This window comes from Camponotus floridanus, unplaced genomic scaffold (genome assembly GCF_003227725.1).
Source record: "Camponotus floridanus strain SB8 unplaced genomic scaffold, Cflo_v7.5 scaffold2, whole genome shotgun sequence".
NCBI classification, from domain to species: Eukaryota; Metazoa; Arthropoda; class Insecta; order Hymenoptera; family Formicidae; genus Camponotus; species Camponotus floridanus.
Genome location: NW_020229325.1, coordinates 7,215,490 through 7,234,128, shown reverse-complemented (window position 1 = coordinate 7,234,128; position 18,639 = coordinate 7,215,490). Strand labels below are relative to the sequence as shown.

The 18,639-nt window shown below is 32.3% G+C and overlaps 1 protein-coding gene across 3 annotated transcripts; it reads left to right on the top strand.

Moving 5' to 3' along the window:
• The first annotated feature begins 3,650 nt into the window (after positions 1 to 3,650).
• Positions 3,651 to 18,236, top strand: LOC105249088 (protein bfr2). Of its 3 annotated transcripts, none has more exons than XM_011254295.3 (7): positions 3,651 to 3,805; positions 6,982 to 7,304; positions 8,690 to 9,196; positions 15,030 to 15,301; positions 15,780 to 16,013; positions 16,184 to 16,474; positions 17,250 to 18,236. In XM_011254295.3, the coding sequence occupies exons 2-7, from the start codon at positions 6,986 to 6,988 to the stop codon at positions 17,385 to 17,387; spliced, it is 1,761 nt and encodes a 586-aa protein (XP_011252597.2). In that variant the 5' UTR covers positions 3,651 to 3,805; positions 6,982 to 6,985; the 3' UTR covers positions 17,388 to 18,236. The 3 variants fall into 3 exon arrangements, with proteins under 3 accessions (XP_011252597.2, XP_011252598.2, XP_011252596.2); XM_011254296.3 differs by having other exon boundaries at positions 16,181 to 16,474; positions 17,250 to 18,233; XM_011254294.3 differs by lacking the exon at positions 3,651 to 3,805 and adding an exon at positions 4,071 to 4,277 and having other exon boundaries at positions 16,181 to 16,474; positions 17,250 to 18,233.
• Positions 18,237 to 18,639: the final 403 nt, after the last annotated feature.

Sequence of the window (18,639 nt, the reverse complement as noted above, 5' to 3'; positions counted from 1 at the left end):
TTTAATAAAAATAAAAAAAATAAAGAAATAAATGTAATTGTTTTACAGTATATATAATCTTTCTTTCATTAATAAAAAATTTTTATGCACGAGCTAATGAAACAAGTCTTAAATAGAAAAGAATGCAATGCGTCTGCAAAAACACATGTGTAATCGATTCGTAATACAAATTTGTCTCAATCGGTGAAATTTAATCGTCAATGGATGTCTACACCTTCTAGGACACACAGTGCCACTTTTTCTCCCACCTGTCTATCTCTTTCTTCTTAACTTTCTGTCTCACTTTTCGCAGAAACTTTCAAAAATTGCCATAGCTTTTAGTACCATCACGACTCTGTATTATTGAAACTCTCCTAATCGTTAGAATAAATATGTAACGCGATAATATAATATACCACGCGTGAGAAAAGTCCGTATATTAAATTTATGAATCTAATCTAAAATCATCAAGAGTAGTTTCGAAGCGTGAAATCGTTCGAGAAAACGGGAATGTATCGTACAAAAATTCAGCATCACCGCTTCGGGCATTAGACAAGACGGATGCTAGCGCGATATACGATCGATCCATCTCGGTAGTTACTACTATTCCATTCACGGGAGAAGGAAGTTGCCCGGTATTTACAGTTAGACGATCGGCTGATGATCGAGCACGTTGCTTTCGCTCCTCGTTCTTTAGAGGCAAATGTTTCATCTCTGTAATTTTCGTTTTAACCCTTAACATTGACAGTACCAAATCTTGATGAAATATGGCTAAAATTGTATTATTATTCTATAATTAACGAGAAACACAGATTTTAATCTGGTAAGTAATTGTAAGTTGACTATTTCTTTAATAAAAAATTTTTCTCTAAAGAATAAATTAAAAAAGATTTTTAAAAAAAATTTATGAAAGAATTCTAAAGAATTGCAAGCAAATATTGCAAGAAGATCTGTAGATTGTAGTTGGACATTTTATATCAAATTTAATTATGTTAGAATTAAATGCCTAATTTAATTCTAGATTAATTTAGAATTCGCATGCTATCTTCTCTAGACTAAATTAAATTATACATGTATAGCCTCTTATATTATAACATATTTTAATTTCTAATAAATTATAACAATTAAATATCTCTAATTAAGATTTTCGAAACTTAAATACAATTTAAATCTCATTATCAGGTAAAAAAAGAATCTTTTTTCAATATTTTTTTTGTATATTCTACATGTAAAATTTATATCTTGAAATTAAAATTATTTGAGTTGTATAAACTTGCAACAAACTTTTAAAATTTCAGCTGCAAAAGCAAAAAAATGCCAGAACCCTACTCCTGCTCTTTGCTCCATTATTTGTTAGTCCATACAGAATAAATTCATCAATTACGAAATTATTATCTTGACTATGACTCGAGTACTGCTATCGAGTAGCAGTACTAGTAATAAATAGTAGTAATGTAGGTGAACGATCGTATAATAATTTAATTTCTAGTAATACGACTAGTAATACTAAAGTAAACTATAAATAATACTATATATGATAATTGGTCACAAAAATTAAATAATCGATTAACTAATATCATTGGGGGAAATTTTAGATCTTTTTAATTAAAAGTTTGGTTATTTTATTGCATTTTCTTAAAATTTAAAAAGTAATCTTAAGATACAAAATGATATCTAAAAGTTTAGGAAATTTGTTCATCAAAAATAACGAATTATTATCTTTTGTTGTCAACTCCTTTTCATTATTTACATTGCTTCGATTTCTCATTACATTGCTTCGTTTTCTCTAAAGTAATCTCCTTGGACATGTATACTCAAGCTCAAGCTATCCCAGTGTTTTTTTTTCATGTAAAAATGTTATTTCCATTCTTTCAACATTTCCGAAATTTTATCTCAAGGAATAAAAAATCACTTTGGGATGATCTTTTTCTGTTAAAAGCTGCCACTGTTTTGACACGGTTGAAGAGATTCAGGTAAAATCGTAAGAGGTGCTTAAAACATTCATTCTTAAAGACTTCCATGGGATGCATTGTCCATGGAATCGTGGAAAAAAAACGGCAGAAATATATCCATGTCCAAAGGGATTACTTTGAAGAGTTACTTTGAAAAGACGATGGAAATTAGGAGTTAGGGTGAATAATTCTTTTTCATGGACAATTAATTCTTCAAATTATGACTAACACTTTGCACATTTTAACTAAATCTGAAAGACTTACAGTTATGCTATTTATAGAAACAAGTAGGCAGAAAATAAGCATACCGGTTTCTTAATTTTTTTTGGTAGTACATACTCTTTTGGAGTATATGAAACTAATACCACTAGCCTCGTACTTCCGGATTATCGAGAAAATGTAAGGAACTTGTCGCAAGAAAGTATTCGCGCGACACCCAATACAATAGAGTTTAACTACGCGACAATCATTTTACATCTTTTTTATCATTCGCACCAATCATTCATATGCGAGATAATCGATGCTAATTAGCCGCCTCGAGATACAAACCATCCCGGCAGAAGGCCGATCCGGGTAATACATTATTTATCGCGAAAGTAGTACATGAAACGAACAGCGTCATTAAACGAGATATTGAACGTTTCGCCAGAAGGAGCGAGAGTGACAATGATCTCTTCTAATGCGCGTTTGATTAATCCCAGATCTGCTGATAAGCAATGCTCCTTCTCGCAATATACTTTCAAGTAATTATTAGCTATCGTAGAATTTCACTTTGAATAATGTTCAAAGAAACTGTAAATAACTTGAAAAATAAACAGATTTAACATAAGTTTAAAAATTATAAAATAAAAAGAAAATTTTTAATTATACAAATTTTAAAATATTAAGATTGTATCTTTTGTTTATCGCAACAAATAATAGTATACAACTTGATTCAAGACAGTATTAGCAATGTCTAATGGGGATTTCAATTTTACACGAAAATTCTTTTAAAAAAATATACAAATTAATGATTATACAGGGTGGCCCACGTAAAGTGTTACAAATTTATATCTCGGAAACGAAGCAATTTAGAGAAAAATGTTTCAGACAAAAGTTGTATGGTTTCAAGGGGGACATAAGATGGTACCATAGTTTGACCTTGAAGACTCACCTGTAGGTCACCTCCACTTTTTAAATGGGACACCCTATATGCTTTTGCATATTCTTGTAGCTCATCTCGAGAGCTTTCCAAAACACTATAATTAAGTTAGTTTTTATTAAGTACTTTCCGAGTTATGAGGCTTGAAATCATTTCTTAATTTTACATAAACCGTAAAATATCTTGTAAAATATTCATTTTTCGATTATCTTACCTTAATACTTTTATGTACAAAATAATAAGAGGAATCGATTGGTGTAAAGAAAACATAATTGTTTCGAAAGAAAAAATGTAATTTGCAATTAACAAAATAATCGGAAATAATAATCCATATGAGAAATTATTAACAGCGTTGGCGGGTGTGTGAAATGTGTACAGTGGACGCACGCATGTCTCCGGAAAGGGAGAAAACGCGCGGTCGAGCCACGTGGAGAATAGAAGGTAGGTAGGTAGGTAGGTAGGCAGAGTATGGCACGAATGAATGCAGGAAGAACACGACGACGACGAGAAGGAGGACGACGAAGGAGTACGAAAGGAGGTGGAGGTGCGGGTCGGTATAAAAGGGTCGCGTCGAGACCGCCTCGTCTGTTTCAACACTCTCACCGAGCCGTTCGGTGGATCGATCCGGGTGGAGGAAACCGGGACGTTACATATACCGCGTATCATCATTGATCGTCGATCGTCTACTTCGAGAGGACGTAGAAAAGGAGAGTAAAAAGAAGGAGAGAGAGAGGTGAGTCTCCAAAGGATATCCGGATATGCAACAAAGTGGAGGACAAAGTGCCCATCGTCCCCGTCTGGAGTCGTTGCACCGGAAGTCTGTTCCGGTAACCGGACTTACGAACGACCTTGACCGACTCCGCACCGCCTTCCCTCTCCTGCCCCCCCCCTACTCTTTTTCCTCGCTCCCTTCCCACCCGCTTCGCCCGGTTGAATCGAAGGAACGATCTCTTCCCGAGGGTTGAGTGATACTGTGCGCGACACTAAGTACAGTGAGGTAGCCTCGTGTGATGTATTCGCGTCGAAAGGACACTCGCTGTGTGAGTTTTGTTCCCTGCGTCGTCATTCTTCGAGTCTTCCTTCATTCCGATTCGTCGCAACTCGTTACTTCCGGGTACCGATGCCGTTGCTTCTTGGCTCGCGAGATCGAACGAAGTTAATGTGAAGTCCTAGAAATATAGCTCCAGATTTTTACCTTTTGAAAGGTAACGGAAAAATTTTTCACAGGAAAGAAAGTTGCTTGTTTACACTTTTCGATAAAAGATAATAAAGAGAAAAGGTGTTGTAATATTATTAATTTATTTTTTTAATTTTATTTCTTATCATTGTATCATCAGTCATTGTCATTTTTGCTTAAAAAGATAAGCAACTATGTTGCTATTTGATTTATTCTTCTCTCATATTTATTTCACGTACAAATTTCAATGTATTAAGATTTTTTAACTCCTTTTTAAAATATAGCTTTATATTTCTCAAGATATAAAAATGTTATACACGTATAAATATATTTATATTTGTAGAATTAAGAAAGACATATATATAAAATTTTATGTGAAACTAAAGAAATTATTTTATAATCAATTTTCCTGTTTAATTTTATTAAAATTTTAAAAGTTCAACAAGTAACAAATTCAAATTGCGCATGAATAAATGTAAATTTAAAAAATTTTATGGTACGCTATTATTCATTTGTATGACAGTATTTTCTAAAATTTCAATTAGAATTCAACTCTTCATTAACATTCATTTACATCCTCGTCAACATCTTTTATGATTTTAATAAAGGAAAATTGGTTATTCTTGATGGATGGAGAAAATTTTTACCAAAAAGTGTGTTACGAATTTTGAATATAAGGTCAATTAGAATTATTTATAATGAAGGATATTACGGATCTTACGGTACAATAACGTTGCCTGAAATCATTTTACGTGAAAAGCATTCGTGAATAATTTGATCGCGGTAACGGGAATTCGTAAAATAAATACACGAATATTATTGCACTTAATATATATGTTGATATGAGGTAAAAATAAAACAATCTTTTAAAAATACGCATCTTTTAATAAATAAACATCTTTTAATAAATAAGCACTTTTTAATAAATTGCTTAAATAATTAATAAAATAATTAATAAATTTAATAAATAAATTGCTTTCCAGTATTGAAAGTACGGTTTACCTTTTATGGTTCCACCATAAAAGAATCTGAAGACAAATGGAGTAAGCTCACAATTTCTAAAATTTTTTTATATTTCCATATCAAATGCAAAATTATATTCAAGCAAATCTCGTAAATTATGTAGCTCTTGTAAATTACGAAGATTTCTATATTTTCTCTGAATATTTTGTATAAAGATGTAATCGCGGATGAATGCCAGTTGTTGATTGTTATATTTGATTGATTAGGAATCTTTATTGATTAATAAGCAAACAATTAAAATGAAAGAATGAACAAAATATATTGCTAGTGCTTAAAAATTTAAATTTGAATAAGAATACTAGCAAAGGGATACATATTTGAATTATAGCTAAATATATAGGTATTCAGTGCATTTTTTAAAATCAATGTTGTTAAGAACAAAGTCTCGTGTAAAAAAATTATTTTATAATTAGTTTGCATATAAGAAGTCATTCTACACATACATTTACGATTGCATTACTGTTACTGCCATGTGTTATGTGTAATAAAAGAGATGAAAGTTTGAAATCATAAAGAGAACGATGATAAAATAAATTTCTTATTATTATCTTTTTATAACAAATTTCGATTATATTGTAAAAAGTTTTACATTAATTTTCGTCATTTTTCACGTCATACTGATTTCTTATGCAAATCTGATATTGGAGTAAAATATTGACCTTTCAGCTTTTTTTAAAAATTCGATCAATTAATAGTTGAAAAGACGCACGAATATCGTCGGATATCATCAAGTATACGTCGTATTTGTAATTCGATTCTCTTTGAAATAAAATGCTTAGTTTATTGCTTCACAAACTCGTAAATTTCATTTCGCGATCGTTTCGCTCGCTCGTGCTCCGAAAGCCGAAAGCGTACGCATGGGAATGCGACACTATAAGCAGCTATCTCGTCTAGATCGTCGGTCGATCACCGGTCGTGGCACAGAATGGAACGAAAAGTGTTTCTCAGAGGAAAAGGCGCAATTCCTTACGGTTAACGTGTAGTCTGTTTACTGTATCGAATACTTATTGTGTCTCGACGCGAATATGGTCCTGTATGAATGAATTATATATACACATTATATGTATGGGTCGTCGTTAATGTTCATATTGTTGGATTTTACAAAGCGTTCCAAATCAACCGTCTTTCCCTAATTTCTTGATCAATGTTGAGTCCAGTTATATTTATTACATCTATTTAATAAATAGACGTCAAAAAAATTATTACGAGTAGGATTTATTATAAGCTAAATATCATTATTTTTTGAAAAAAATTACTAATTAATATGTAATAAAAGAAAAAAATTGGATTTGCTAATTAAAATGTTTTAGATTCTATTCCTTATAATCTTCTATTTTTATTCTATTTCTTTAGAATTAACCATTTAGGACGAATTGGATTCTTTAAAGGAATAGACGATAATATAAGGAATTATTCTATTTCTATTCTATTCCTTACTTCTTATTTTTTATTCTTTATAAGGAATCTTCTGTTCCTATTTTATCCTTTACTCCTAAAGAATCCAATTCGAGTCCTAAATTATTAATTCTAGAGGACTTTTTCTTCTTCAAAGATGTATTTCTATTGTCGTATGTTATACAATCATGCGATATAACTCTCGTTAAATTTAAATATATTCTAGGAACGATATGTAACGCATCAAGTTCGTGAGGAAATGTACTTAATAATTGGAGATTAATAATTGTATTTTTTTCCATTTTATTGTACAGAGCCATGAGATTAGCGGCAGTGTTGACGTTGATGTGCTGTCTGGCGATAGGGTCGCTCGCCTCGCCGGTAGCCAAGATCACTGACAGCAAAGTGTCGACTCAGAATCTCGTTGCAACTGGCAGGCAATCTCCCGCGGCAGCTGCCCCCGCTGCCCCCGCTGCTGACGACGACGACGACGACGACGACGATGATGATGACGACGACGTCGATCTAGATATCACCGGAGATGACGATGACGATGACGATGACGATGACGACGATGACGATGACGACGATGACGACGGCGATTACTTGGAGCGTTTTATCGAAGATATACTTGGAGGTGAGAGGAATCTATCGCATCTTTTGATCTTGCCTGATACATTTTTTGTTAAATCGCTGTTTCAAGGAAAAGAGCAGGTGCATGAATTAGGTTTTTTAATTAGTTAAATTCTTTTTATTAGTTCTTTTTTATATTATATATTTATTAATAGCTCTTAACTCGAGCCTTTTTTATTGAATGAGGAATTATTTGTAAACTCTAACTTGTTCCTGTGAATGGTGAGGAATACAATGAATCGATTTTCTCGCTCTCTTCGATTTCTATCTCATGTGTTGTATCAATTTTTGAATCCAACAATGAAAGAATCTCGCAAACTGACACACACCGTTATGCAAACACGTATGCAAACACTTCATGTTACCTGAGAATCTCTCTTTCCATTTCTTTCTCTCTCGTTCTCTTCCCCGTCTCTCATATATCCTCTCTCATAACGGTATAGGGTACTTTGACTCGTCCAAATTAACATAAATCGACAGCGATCGCGGTTCGGAAAAAAAGTTTCTACGCGCTACTTCTTCACATTGACCTGAATACCGAAGGATAATCCGAGGCCGTCTCTTACGAGGAAATGCGTGTTAAATTTATAAATCCACGAACTTGTTGAAAGAGGTTGTGTGTGCATATGTTACAACTGGTATACTTTGCAGCGTGCATAAGTTGTTGCGGAAAAAATTTCTTTCTATATTTGCATGCACTTTTGAATAATTCAGAACGATTTTAAAAAGTCGATGCAATCATGCTTACGATTAAAACCAGTTTTAATAGATAAACTAATTTAAATAAAGATATGTGTGTGTATTGAAGTAGAACTAACTTTGAGTCGCTTAGCTGAATCGAATCATTTCTCTATAATATCTCCTCTTCTATTCGTGTTTTCTTTATATTAATTTTTTTTCCATGGTTTTCGTTTTTTTCTTTATTATTATACTTTCGTTACTCTTAAATTTTCTGAAAATTCAGCATGCGGAACCAAGCAAGTTTAATAATTTAATTATAATCTTAATTTGTCTAATATAAAGTCATTGCTTATTTATGATATCGTGCTTAATATCGAGAGATTTATTAGATATTTAAAAGACAATATTTTTAAATAAAAGGAACAACAAAAATAAACATAATTAATTATATTTGATTTAACCAATAAATTTAAGGCTCATGTCAATTCAACAGGGAAAAAATCTCAATAAAATTGATGTAATCAATTTCACCAAAAAAATGTTCGAGTTAATTTAATTAATTAATTAATTAATTAAATTAAACAATGTCCGAGTTAATTTAATTATGGCAGGTTTCAATAATATAATATCTATTATATTAATGATATAACATTATTGAAGGAAACGCAATTATTCATGTGCAATCAATGTTCTATCATCAATTTACAGGAGAAGACGACGATGACGATGACGAGGACGAAGCCCCACCGGCTGCAGCTGCCGCACCTGCCGCGGCCGCGGCCGCGGCTTCTTCACCTGTAGCCCCCGTGAATTCACCACAGGTACCGCTCGCCGTGGCGGCCGATTTGAGCCAAGAGGCCGCCGAGGATGCCGCGGCGGCAGCTGAGTCGGCTGGCGACGATTCCGGTAGCTACGAAGACGAGGGCGATGCCGAGGGCCAAGCCGCGTCCAACGTTCACGAGTCGACGCTCGAAGCTGCCGAGTCCATCTCGAATCAGGTTTCGGTAAACGCATTGGACGGGCCGGTCGCTCCTGCTGCCCCAGCCTCCAGCGAGGAAGACGACGACGATGACGACGACGATGACGACGACGTAGGCCTAGATATTACGGAGGAGGACGACGATGACGATGATAGCGAGGAGGACGACGATGACGACGATGATGAGGATGATGAAGTGGATGAGATCGCCGATATTGCCAGCGCTAGACACGCACGTGAGTTTAAGGGCAAGAAGGCTAAGAAACATAACGTCAAGCACGCCCACAAATCGCGCAAATTGTCCGCGCGATCGTCCCGTTCTTCCTCCTCTTCTTCTTCTTCCTCTTCCGCATCCGCATCCGCGTTTAATCGTGTTTAAATCGAGTGACAAACTACAGTAACGCGAGTATGACGTGGTTTTCCGATCTTGTGCGTTCTCTTCGTTAACGATGATGATGACGACGAAGAGAATAATCGTCGTTTCCATCTCGCATGAAGGTTTCTTTCCTGAGAAGGTCAATCCTGATGATTGAGTCCGTCTCGATGTCGCGAAATTTAATTAGTCGCATCTACATCCGAGCGTGGCGTTCATTCATGGAGTAAAATTTATTTCATTTTCACATTATTTTATTACTTTTATTTTTTTAGTTTTAGTTTTCTTTAAAGTTCTTTAAATATAGCGAGATTTTTCGAAAAAGAATTGTAAATAAAATAAAATTCAAACATTCTCATAATTTACGAAAATTCAAAAATGTGCTGTAAAGACTAAAATTAAGCTTGCCATTATCAAATTATTTCTTATGTATATGTGTATATAATTAGACTTGAATACATTTTATTATCTTTTCACACATATATATCTCGTAATAATATATATAAATAATATAATCATTAATATATATATCAATTTTAGAGATTATTATAAATTCTAAATTAATCTAAATCGAACATTAAGAAAGTTATCATTTATTTACCTACTGTTCATAAAATTGAAGTAATTTACCACTGAGTTAATTTTATTAATAAATAATACAATAATTTATTTATATAATTTATGCATACTTTTTCGACTTTCGGTTGTATGATTTCACAACTGGAAACAAAATCTCGCTATAAAGTTTGTCTATACGGTGGTTTGTCAATCGGACGATCGGATCAGCCCTTCTTTTCGAGAAAGTATTTGATGATGGAAAATCAGCGTTAATAAAGTCCTGCAAGCAGAAAATCCGATTTTCTGCTACTTTAATTCCGCGCGATCAATCATTTTATCTTAAATTGTTTAGTGTTAATTATTTATTGTATGTATTTATTAACGGCAATACCTCTATTTAAAGTCACATTGGATATTGCATTACGTCATAGACTGAGACGTCTGCTCTCTTTTTCTAGGTTTTTGTTTCTTTTTTTCTAGCTTGTCTATCTTACTGAGTTCTCTTGACGGAGCTTGCGCTATTTCCATGTTCCACAAAACTCTATAAATGTGTGATGCACAAAAAGTGTAAAAGTACCTAAATCTCTCCTAATATATTTTCATATTTTTTGTTAATTCATATCATCGATTGTTCTGATCAATTCGAAATAATAGTAGTCGAATTATGAAGCTTTCTAAGAAAGGTAAACATACCAGGCAACACAAAAATTCCAGAAATGTAAATTTAATAATGTTTTTTTTAAAGATATTAAAATGTTCTAATTTGTTAGATATCTTTTAGGATTGTTTTAGATATCTAAAAAATATATCTTAATTTTTTAAATATCTTTCAATTATTTTTTACAGATATCTAAAATATATTCCCTTTTCAGATATTCTTTAGATGATTTTGAAATTTTTCAAATATTAAAAACAATTAATCTTGTGATTAATATATTTTTAATATGTGATTCAGATGTTTTTTAGATATCTAAAAAATATATCTCAATTTTTTAAATATCTTTCAATTATTTTTCACACAGATATTTAAAATATATTCCAACTTTTCAGATATGCTTTAGATGATTTTTAAATCGTTCATTTAGTTATCCAAATGCTCTAATTTTTTAGACGTCTTGTGTTACTTGGAATAGCATTGAAATGCTTTGGCTTGGTGACCTCACGTCACGTATTTTCTCCTTTTCCAATGTCCGCGATCCGAGTTACGAGTGTTGATCGACTTACGAATGATTATTCAGAAATAAATAAAAAGAAAAGAAAAAAGAGGGTGCGTGTGCATGAGAGAGAAAAAGAAATGGAAATCAGGCGATATTATTTAGTTTCGTTTATAGGATCAAGCGACATCGAAATCGTCTACGTCGGAAAACAGAATAAGAAACTGATTTGTTTCCGAACTAGAACGCTTCATTTGGCAGTGATGACATCTATTTTTCATCTATAATTTATAGTTCCTTTTCTGATAAATATACAGTTACTAAATATATGATAAAAATACATTTATATATGTGACAAATATATAAAATATATAAAAAATTAATTTATTAAATTCTTCATACACATAAATTTTTCTCTATTTCATAAATTTATGTTAAAAAGCTGTGCTATCACTTGCCAAATTAAACGTGTCGATGATGGTGTCGATTGTTCTGCGCGTGCGCGGTCAAATTAAAAAAGGTTCTTACGACGTTTTTGAAATTTGTACAGAGACATTGTCCGTTCTGGATTGTGCAAAATATAAATAATTTATTATTTTTACAAAATATTCTGTGTACCGTCTATTTATTTCATTCACCATTGCCCAGTTGCATCGAATCAGTGTCAGCGTGTTTGTGTCCAGATACACTCGTAATACGCGTAATCCAGGAGGATAAGTTCTCTCTGTTTTCTTTCCTTTAATATATTTTGAAGCGAAATCGCGCAAATTTCATTCAAAGCTGGAGATAATTTCAAATTGATTTTTGATGCCGTAGATGTGGAAACGTTTAAACGATCGAGTAAACGAATAAAATGAGATTATTTTCGCGTGTACATGACATTGAAATTTCTTCTTCGTGACGTGACGTGCAGTAACCCGCCTGGCTATTTGAATGCATTCGATAGAGAAATATAACAAAACACTTCTTTTTTCCTAATTTCAACCCTGCCTTTTTTCGCTTCAGCTGTATTGCCTATCCATTAGTAAAAGATTGCGTGTTTGGTGGATGGTTTAAGACGATCGGTAATGTGTACCTGGACAGTAGCACGATTACCCTTCCGTTTCTCCTTCATGTTCCTTATCATTCCTAAATCCTAAAACAGACATGCAATTTGTAGTATTGTACTAACTAATAGTGTGTTGATAATAGAGTTATAAAGTAGTTGATAATAGAATTATAAAGTAGTTGATAGATGATAACGAAATTAAAAAGTTGGTGATTCGTTTTATTGATAATTTGATGGCAATATTCTTTCTCATTGATTTCTTATTTTCTTTGACAGACTCTGCAAGTATGTTTTTTTTAATTAAAAAAATACTATTCTTTTTAGATATTTTTTTTGTTATTCATAATTTGATTTAGCTGCGAATTCAATTTTAAATAACCAGAATAAGATTACTAAAGATATTGATTTATAGTAGTTATATTTTCATTTATTTATATTTTTTTATTCTTCTTACATGTTACATGCGTATATTGGTAAAAAAGTCATTAGGTAGATTCAATTTTCAATATAATAATTATGAAAAAATAAATCTTGCTCTTGTTATATTTCACACGAGTGGAAATTAAGTTTTTAAATATTCAAAGAAAAGAATAAATACATTTTATACATTTTATAAAAATATCTAAAGAATTAGATATCTTTCAAATATCTCAAAATTCGATGAAAAATGTTAAAAAAAATCTAGATACATCATTTAGAGATTTCTTAAATTTACGATAATATCGATTTCAATCATTGATTCATGAATACAACTTGAGATGAGTGGCAAGATCAAGTGGCTTTCCAAGAGCATTATTAAAAACTTTGATAACCGATCAAACGAATCGCCGCTATCAGCATCCAATTAACTTTCCACATGAGAGTGCTGGGCTAAGTCCAACAAAGGTGCGACCGCGTTGAATTTTTTTCCGGCTTTCACCGGGAGTAGCCGATCAAAAAAGAAACGAGGTCACTGACCCAGAGAGCGCGTTAAACGATATGCTGTAGAGCCTTCTTCTCGACCCTGACCCAGCTCGTAAGTTATGAAGTCGTTCCTTTCCGTCATGCCTAAACCGTGATGTGTGTATCATCGCTGTTAACATTTTATTACGTATATATTTATATATCTTCGACTGACCCACTTCAGTTCTTAAAAGTGAGAAATCTATCGAGGACAAAAATCTATCATCTCAAGTAAAAGTAAACACGTTGAATAATTTATTCCTGAAATATTTTGTCACATTATGATGAAATGTACATCTTATTAGATATTTGAATTGCTCTAGATACTTAAAGTAAAGTTCCAATTAATTCTTATCAATAAAGACTATTTAATGAGATGCAAGAAACTTATTTATTTTTATTCGACAGATGCACAACAAATAATGAATAGAATTGTATTTTTTTATCATTCTATTAGATTCATATCCACATAATTCACTTCTAATAAGTATATATATTCTTTAAAAAAATTTTATCAGGTTTTAGATATTTAATTAAAGTCTTAATAATTATATTTAATCTAATAAAAAAATAAAATCTCGATTAGATGTGCATGTCCGGGTCATTTTATTAAATGTTACATCATTTTCCTTGAAAAAGAAATGATTTTTGAGGCTTAATCAATCGTGTTGCACAAACGTTTCTTTATAAAAAACATAGGAAAAGTTCCGAAGAATATAAATAGTAGACTAGTGTAGTGCCCGCGATACTATCGAGGGACTGATCGAGTCTCGATGAATATTCAACATCTCCATGTCGTGCCAGAAGTAGACGGCCTTGTCTGTGGCATGAAATTTTCATCGCTCTCTGCGTGGCACGGCGTCATAACGTTCGAAAGAAAGTATGCTTACGTACTGCAGGTGCAACGACCGGCAGGGGGAGAATTTTTAGGTGAACCTCTCGGCATAAGAGATTGTGAATGCGCGCATGTGGCTAGATGGGTCTGTAGGTAGGTGAGTAGCGAGGAAGGAGGTCGTGACCCAGATCGGGGACCAGTTTGGCCGTCGACCGAAGGATTCCGATATACCGTTATCATTGTCGTCGCTTTAAGTAGGCTCCTCCTCGATCGGCAACCGTCAACTTCCTTCCACGGTAGCCGATAGGAGGATGAGGGAGAGGAATGCGTTTCCCTTCATTAAAGCCTAGAGAGAAGGAGAGAGAGAGAGACGAGTCTTGGAAAATAACACGTTCCACCCTGGTCGATGACCCGGACGAAACGAAATAACTTCACGAAAAGTGGTTTCAAGGTCGTATTCCTAAAGAGCTTCTCTCTCTCTCTCTCTTCCTCTCTTTAACTTAGTATTGTGTCTCGAATTAAGATAAATTTCGGACTCAACTGAACGATTTTATAACTTTGGAGATTTTTCTTCTTGTAAGCTGATAACTTTCAGGGAAGAATAACAATTTCAAGCGAAAATATAAGCTGATGACGAGAACACAATTATAGAATTCATAATTTTATATGATATAATTTTAATATTTATAAAATAATTAAAATTATATAATATATAAAATTTACACGTGAGATTGATCATTCGATTATCACTGAAAGAAGTCAGTCTGCAAATACATTTACGGAATTTGAAAGACTTACATTAATCATTTTACATAATTATTTTAAATTAATTATGTTAATATTAATTTTTACATTAATTATTACGTTAATTTTTTACATTAATTATTTTAAATTGCCACAATGTTATATCAGTGATAATTGATATAGTGTAAATTTTTAACGATGCAACTTTACGATCGACAAATGATTTTCTTTGTCTCAAGATAAAACTATTCGGTCAAATCATAATGCATTTTGCTAAAAAAGACTCCGTGTCTGAGAAATATATTTTTCATGAAAAGATTAATATTTGTTTTAATGCACGATAAGGTGCGTATATTGAAGAATATTCAGGAAAATAGAAGCTACAAGATATTGATGTCCTTCTTATTTTTATTAGGTGCAGAACCGAGTGGCTTCGTACCGGCAATTTACGTAATAAAATACAATCGTTTTGTCGATCAAATTCTTGGCAAGATCAACAATATTCTCCGCGCCAATTACGAACCGGTAACTGTAAAATTAACGAACTCGAATTCGAGCAAGTCGAATAAGAACAAAAACAAGAGTAAGAAGAAGGGTAACAAGAAGAACGGCACCAAGAAGAGCGCCTCAAGGCCAATCGACACGTCCGCCGTCACTGAAAAAGGCGTCAGCGAAAACGACGTTGAGGTATTATCCACAATTACTCTCTTTCCGACAACTTAAATAATTTATAATAAAATAGGAAACTAATCTTAATTTGAAGTAAATATATTTTTAAATAAAATTTTCAAATCGATTTTTTCCTCACCAACAATTAAAATGTAAATGAATAATTTTTTTTTAATAAAAAAGTTTTTACAAATTAAATAATAAAGTTTTATCGTTTAAAATCAAAATTAAAAATCTCAATTGTCAAAAGAAATATTTAGTATTATTCAATACTAAATATTTCTTTTGACAATTGAGATTTTTAATTTTGATGAATATTAAAAAACTAGTACAAAATACCGTTTTTAGAGAATATTTTGAAAAGAAATATTATTTTTAAATTCAAGAAGGAACATTTTTGCCAATAAATTCGATATAAAAGTTAAACGAAAATTCGGAAATATTTTATATGTACTTTAAAAATATATCTTTAGTAAATATACATATATGTTTGCAGAAAGTAATACAAGCTACTGAGCTCGCCATAACGGAAACGCCAGCAATAACGGAAAAGGAAATGATCTCATCGCTCGCGCTGGAATCTTCTACCGAATCCAACATGAGGTCCAGACGTACGTCCAACAGCAATAATACCAATAAAATCATAAACGAACGAAACAAGAATCGTAAACGAACGAAAAACAAGACGAAGACTAAAAAAGGAAGTACAGGAAGCAACAACAAGAACAAGGTAATTGAAAAATCTATAGATACTCGCGGACATCGGATAAAATTTTCATTTATTTATTAGAGAGAATCTAGATCTAAATTCAAGTCTGCTTGAAACAAATCTATTTAGAAACTTGGGGAAAAACGGAATGATTTCATGATTTTCGTTATTATTGATATGATTTTCAGAAGAAGTCCACCAAGAGCAGACCGAAAGCGAGAGCCACTCTATACGGATTGGCGTCCCTGCAGAGAACGGGCGACGTATCGGTGAACATGATGAGCGATCACACGACCATCAAGACCAAGTTCAGCCTGGGACCGCTCGTATTGAAAGTCGAGAAGGAATTCGGCCGAGCCGCGAAGAAGGAACTGAGGAGCGCGACCGCCACCACGGCCGAGATGTCCGGCAAGTTGAGTCTACGCGTGTTGCACGGAGGCGCGGCGACGCTGCATTCTATTCGGGTTTTGCAACCTAAACAGGTACATATAGCGAGGTAGCGAGGAAAGAGAAGAAAAACGCGAGGAACAGTTATAGCAACGCGTGAATCTTGCAAAACCGGAATGACGATGGATAAATAAATAGAATTTCAGAATTTCTCTCTATGATTAATTTTACCGATGTCGCTATTTTAATAACGTTATTTTTATGCAAAATTGTTGTCCTGTAAATTACGGTAGATTAAACCCTGATATGAACTATATATATAGTGTAGTTCAAATTCAAATAAACTTTACTTGTAAAAGATGTCAATTCAAAAATCTGAATCATTCTGTATTATTGATTGTCACAGCGTTTTGATAAAAAATGATCCTAATAAAAATAATTATTATTTTTCTTAATATTTTTGTCATTATGAAAAAAGATTTGTTCGAATATTTCATGCATACATATACTATCAAAAAAAAGAACTTTTATTTTTAGAAATTCTATTTTAGAAGGATAGTCACTATTTTCAATTATTACTGCTTCGATGCTTTGCAATATATAAATATTTTCAATTTAATTTATATAATACATCGATTGTGTGTGATATGCACAATATTGATATGCATTGAATTAATATCAAGTCATGATTAATATTAATTTTAATTTAATGCATATCAATATTATGCACATATTGCAATATATTATAAATTAAATTGAAAATATACAAGCATCGAAAAGTAATAGCAGTTAAATAGTGGCTATCTTTTCCATTTATTTAACAAAAACACTGCGTTTATATTCGCTGTATTAAATGAAATTTTTCTTCAGGTTCGAGTGGAAAGCCAGGATGATCACGATAGAACGCGGGAATTTGTATGGAAGAGATCGTCGCATATCGCACATTTGGTGTCGCAGAAACTTTCTTCGGCCACCAGGTCGATGCTTCGACCACCGCCTGCCGCTTAAACTACATCTATTCCTTGGTCCAACTGAAATCGCTAATATTCGACATCGAAGTATCAATGAATGAATGATCGAACGTAACACGCGATACGTACAATCATTTTAATGATACATCATTGATTATCGGATGGTCATCGAAATCGCGTTGTTCGACTTTGACGGATGTACAATTAATTAAATTCGGATTAAATAATGCGCATTGATTATCTCTTTCCTCACTCGCGAAATAATGCGAAACAAGAAGCAATTCATAGAGAAATATGTAAAAAATGTCCCACTGTTATTTTCAAATAATCGATTTATTTGGCCAATCCAAGAGTCGATTTTCTCGGCAAAAAACTTGTGATTCTCGAGCGATTAAAATAAAATTTCTGTTTCTTGCTTTAAGTAAAAATTCTGTTAACAGAAAGATAAATGACAAATTTATATTTTTCAATCAATTTCAAGTAGGCTTATCAACGGAATCTTAATTTGAGATTAAAAGATTTATTAAATATGTAAAATTACAATTATTGATTGAGTTTTAACATTTAAAAAAATGACTCCACAAATTGTTCAAAGGATTTAAAAATAAAATAGCGGAAGAGGAACATCTCCTATATATTATAAATTTCATGTTGGACCAATTTCAGGCGATTATACTTTACTTATTATTTATTTATTTATTTGTCACATAGTTTGTAATTTGCCTTCAGAAAGTCTGATATATGTACTCTAGGAATGTGGTTAAATATTAAAATATGTAGGTGCGCGCAAGCCATTATATGAATTAAGTTCTGTTTGGACAAGTGTAAACAGAAACCTCTGTCGCCAGAAAATCTTAGATTACAGAATATATATTATAATTACGAATAATATATTATACATTTATTCCAATACCCACATTCTCTATTTCATGAACAAAAGTCTCATAAGACAATATAGATATGTAAATATATAATTCAATCATACGAATTTAAATTTATGCAATTTTAAAAAATTATGCGATATAACAAATATAATAATCTATTTTTTATAAACACAAATTTTTAAGTAATGCATATTTAAAAAATAACTTTAATTTAAAAAATTAATAAAAATCATTATTCTAAAGATTACATCTTCTAAGCAATTATCGGGTCGATTAATTAAACAAATTATATAAACTTAAAATGAACTGAATTGTTCGAAACATTTAATAGCACATAATCGATTAACAAATCGTACTTTATAGCAAAATTTATATATTTAAAATGTATCCATTTCTCGTATTTCC

What these genes read in the sequence shown, in the direction of transcription:
- LOC105249088 (XM_011254296.3), top strand. Translation starts at nt 6,986, where the DNA reads ATGAGATTAGCGGCAGTGTTGACGTTGATGTGCTGTCTGGCGATAGGG. An exon ending in TATCGAAGATATACTTGGAG is followed by an intron (nt 7,305 to 8,689) that starts GTGAGAGGAATC and finishes ATCAATTTACAG; the next exon opens with GAGAAGACGACGATGACGAT. An exon ending in TGCCAGCGCTAGACACGCAC is followed by an intron (nt 9,197 to 15,029) that starts GTGAGTTTAAGG and finishes TATTTTTATTAG; the next exon opens with GTGCAGAACCGAGTGGCTTC.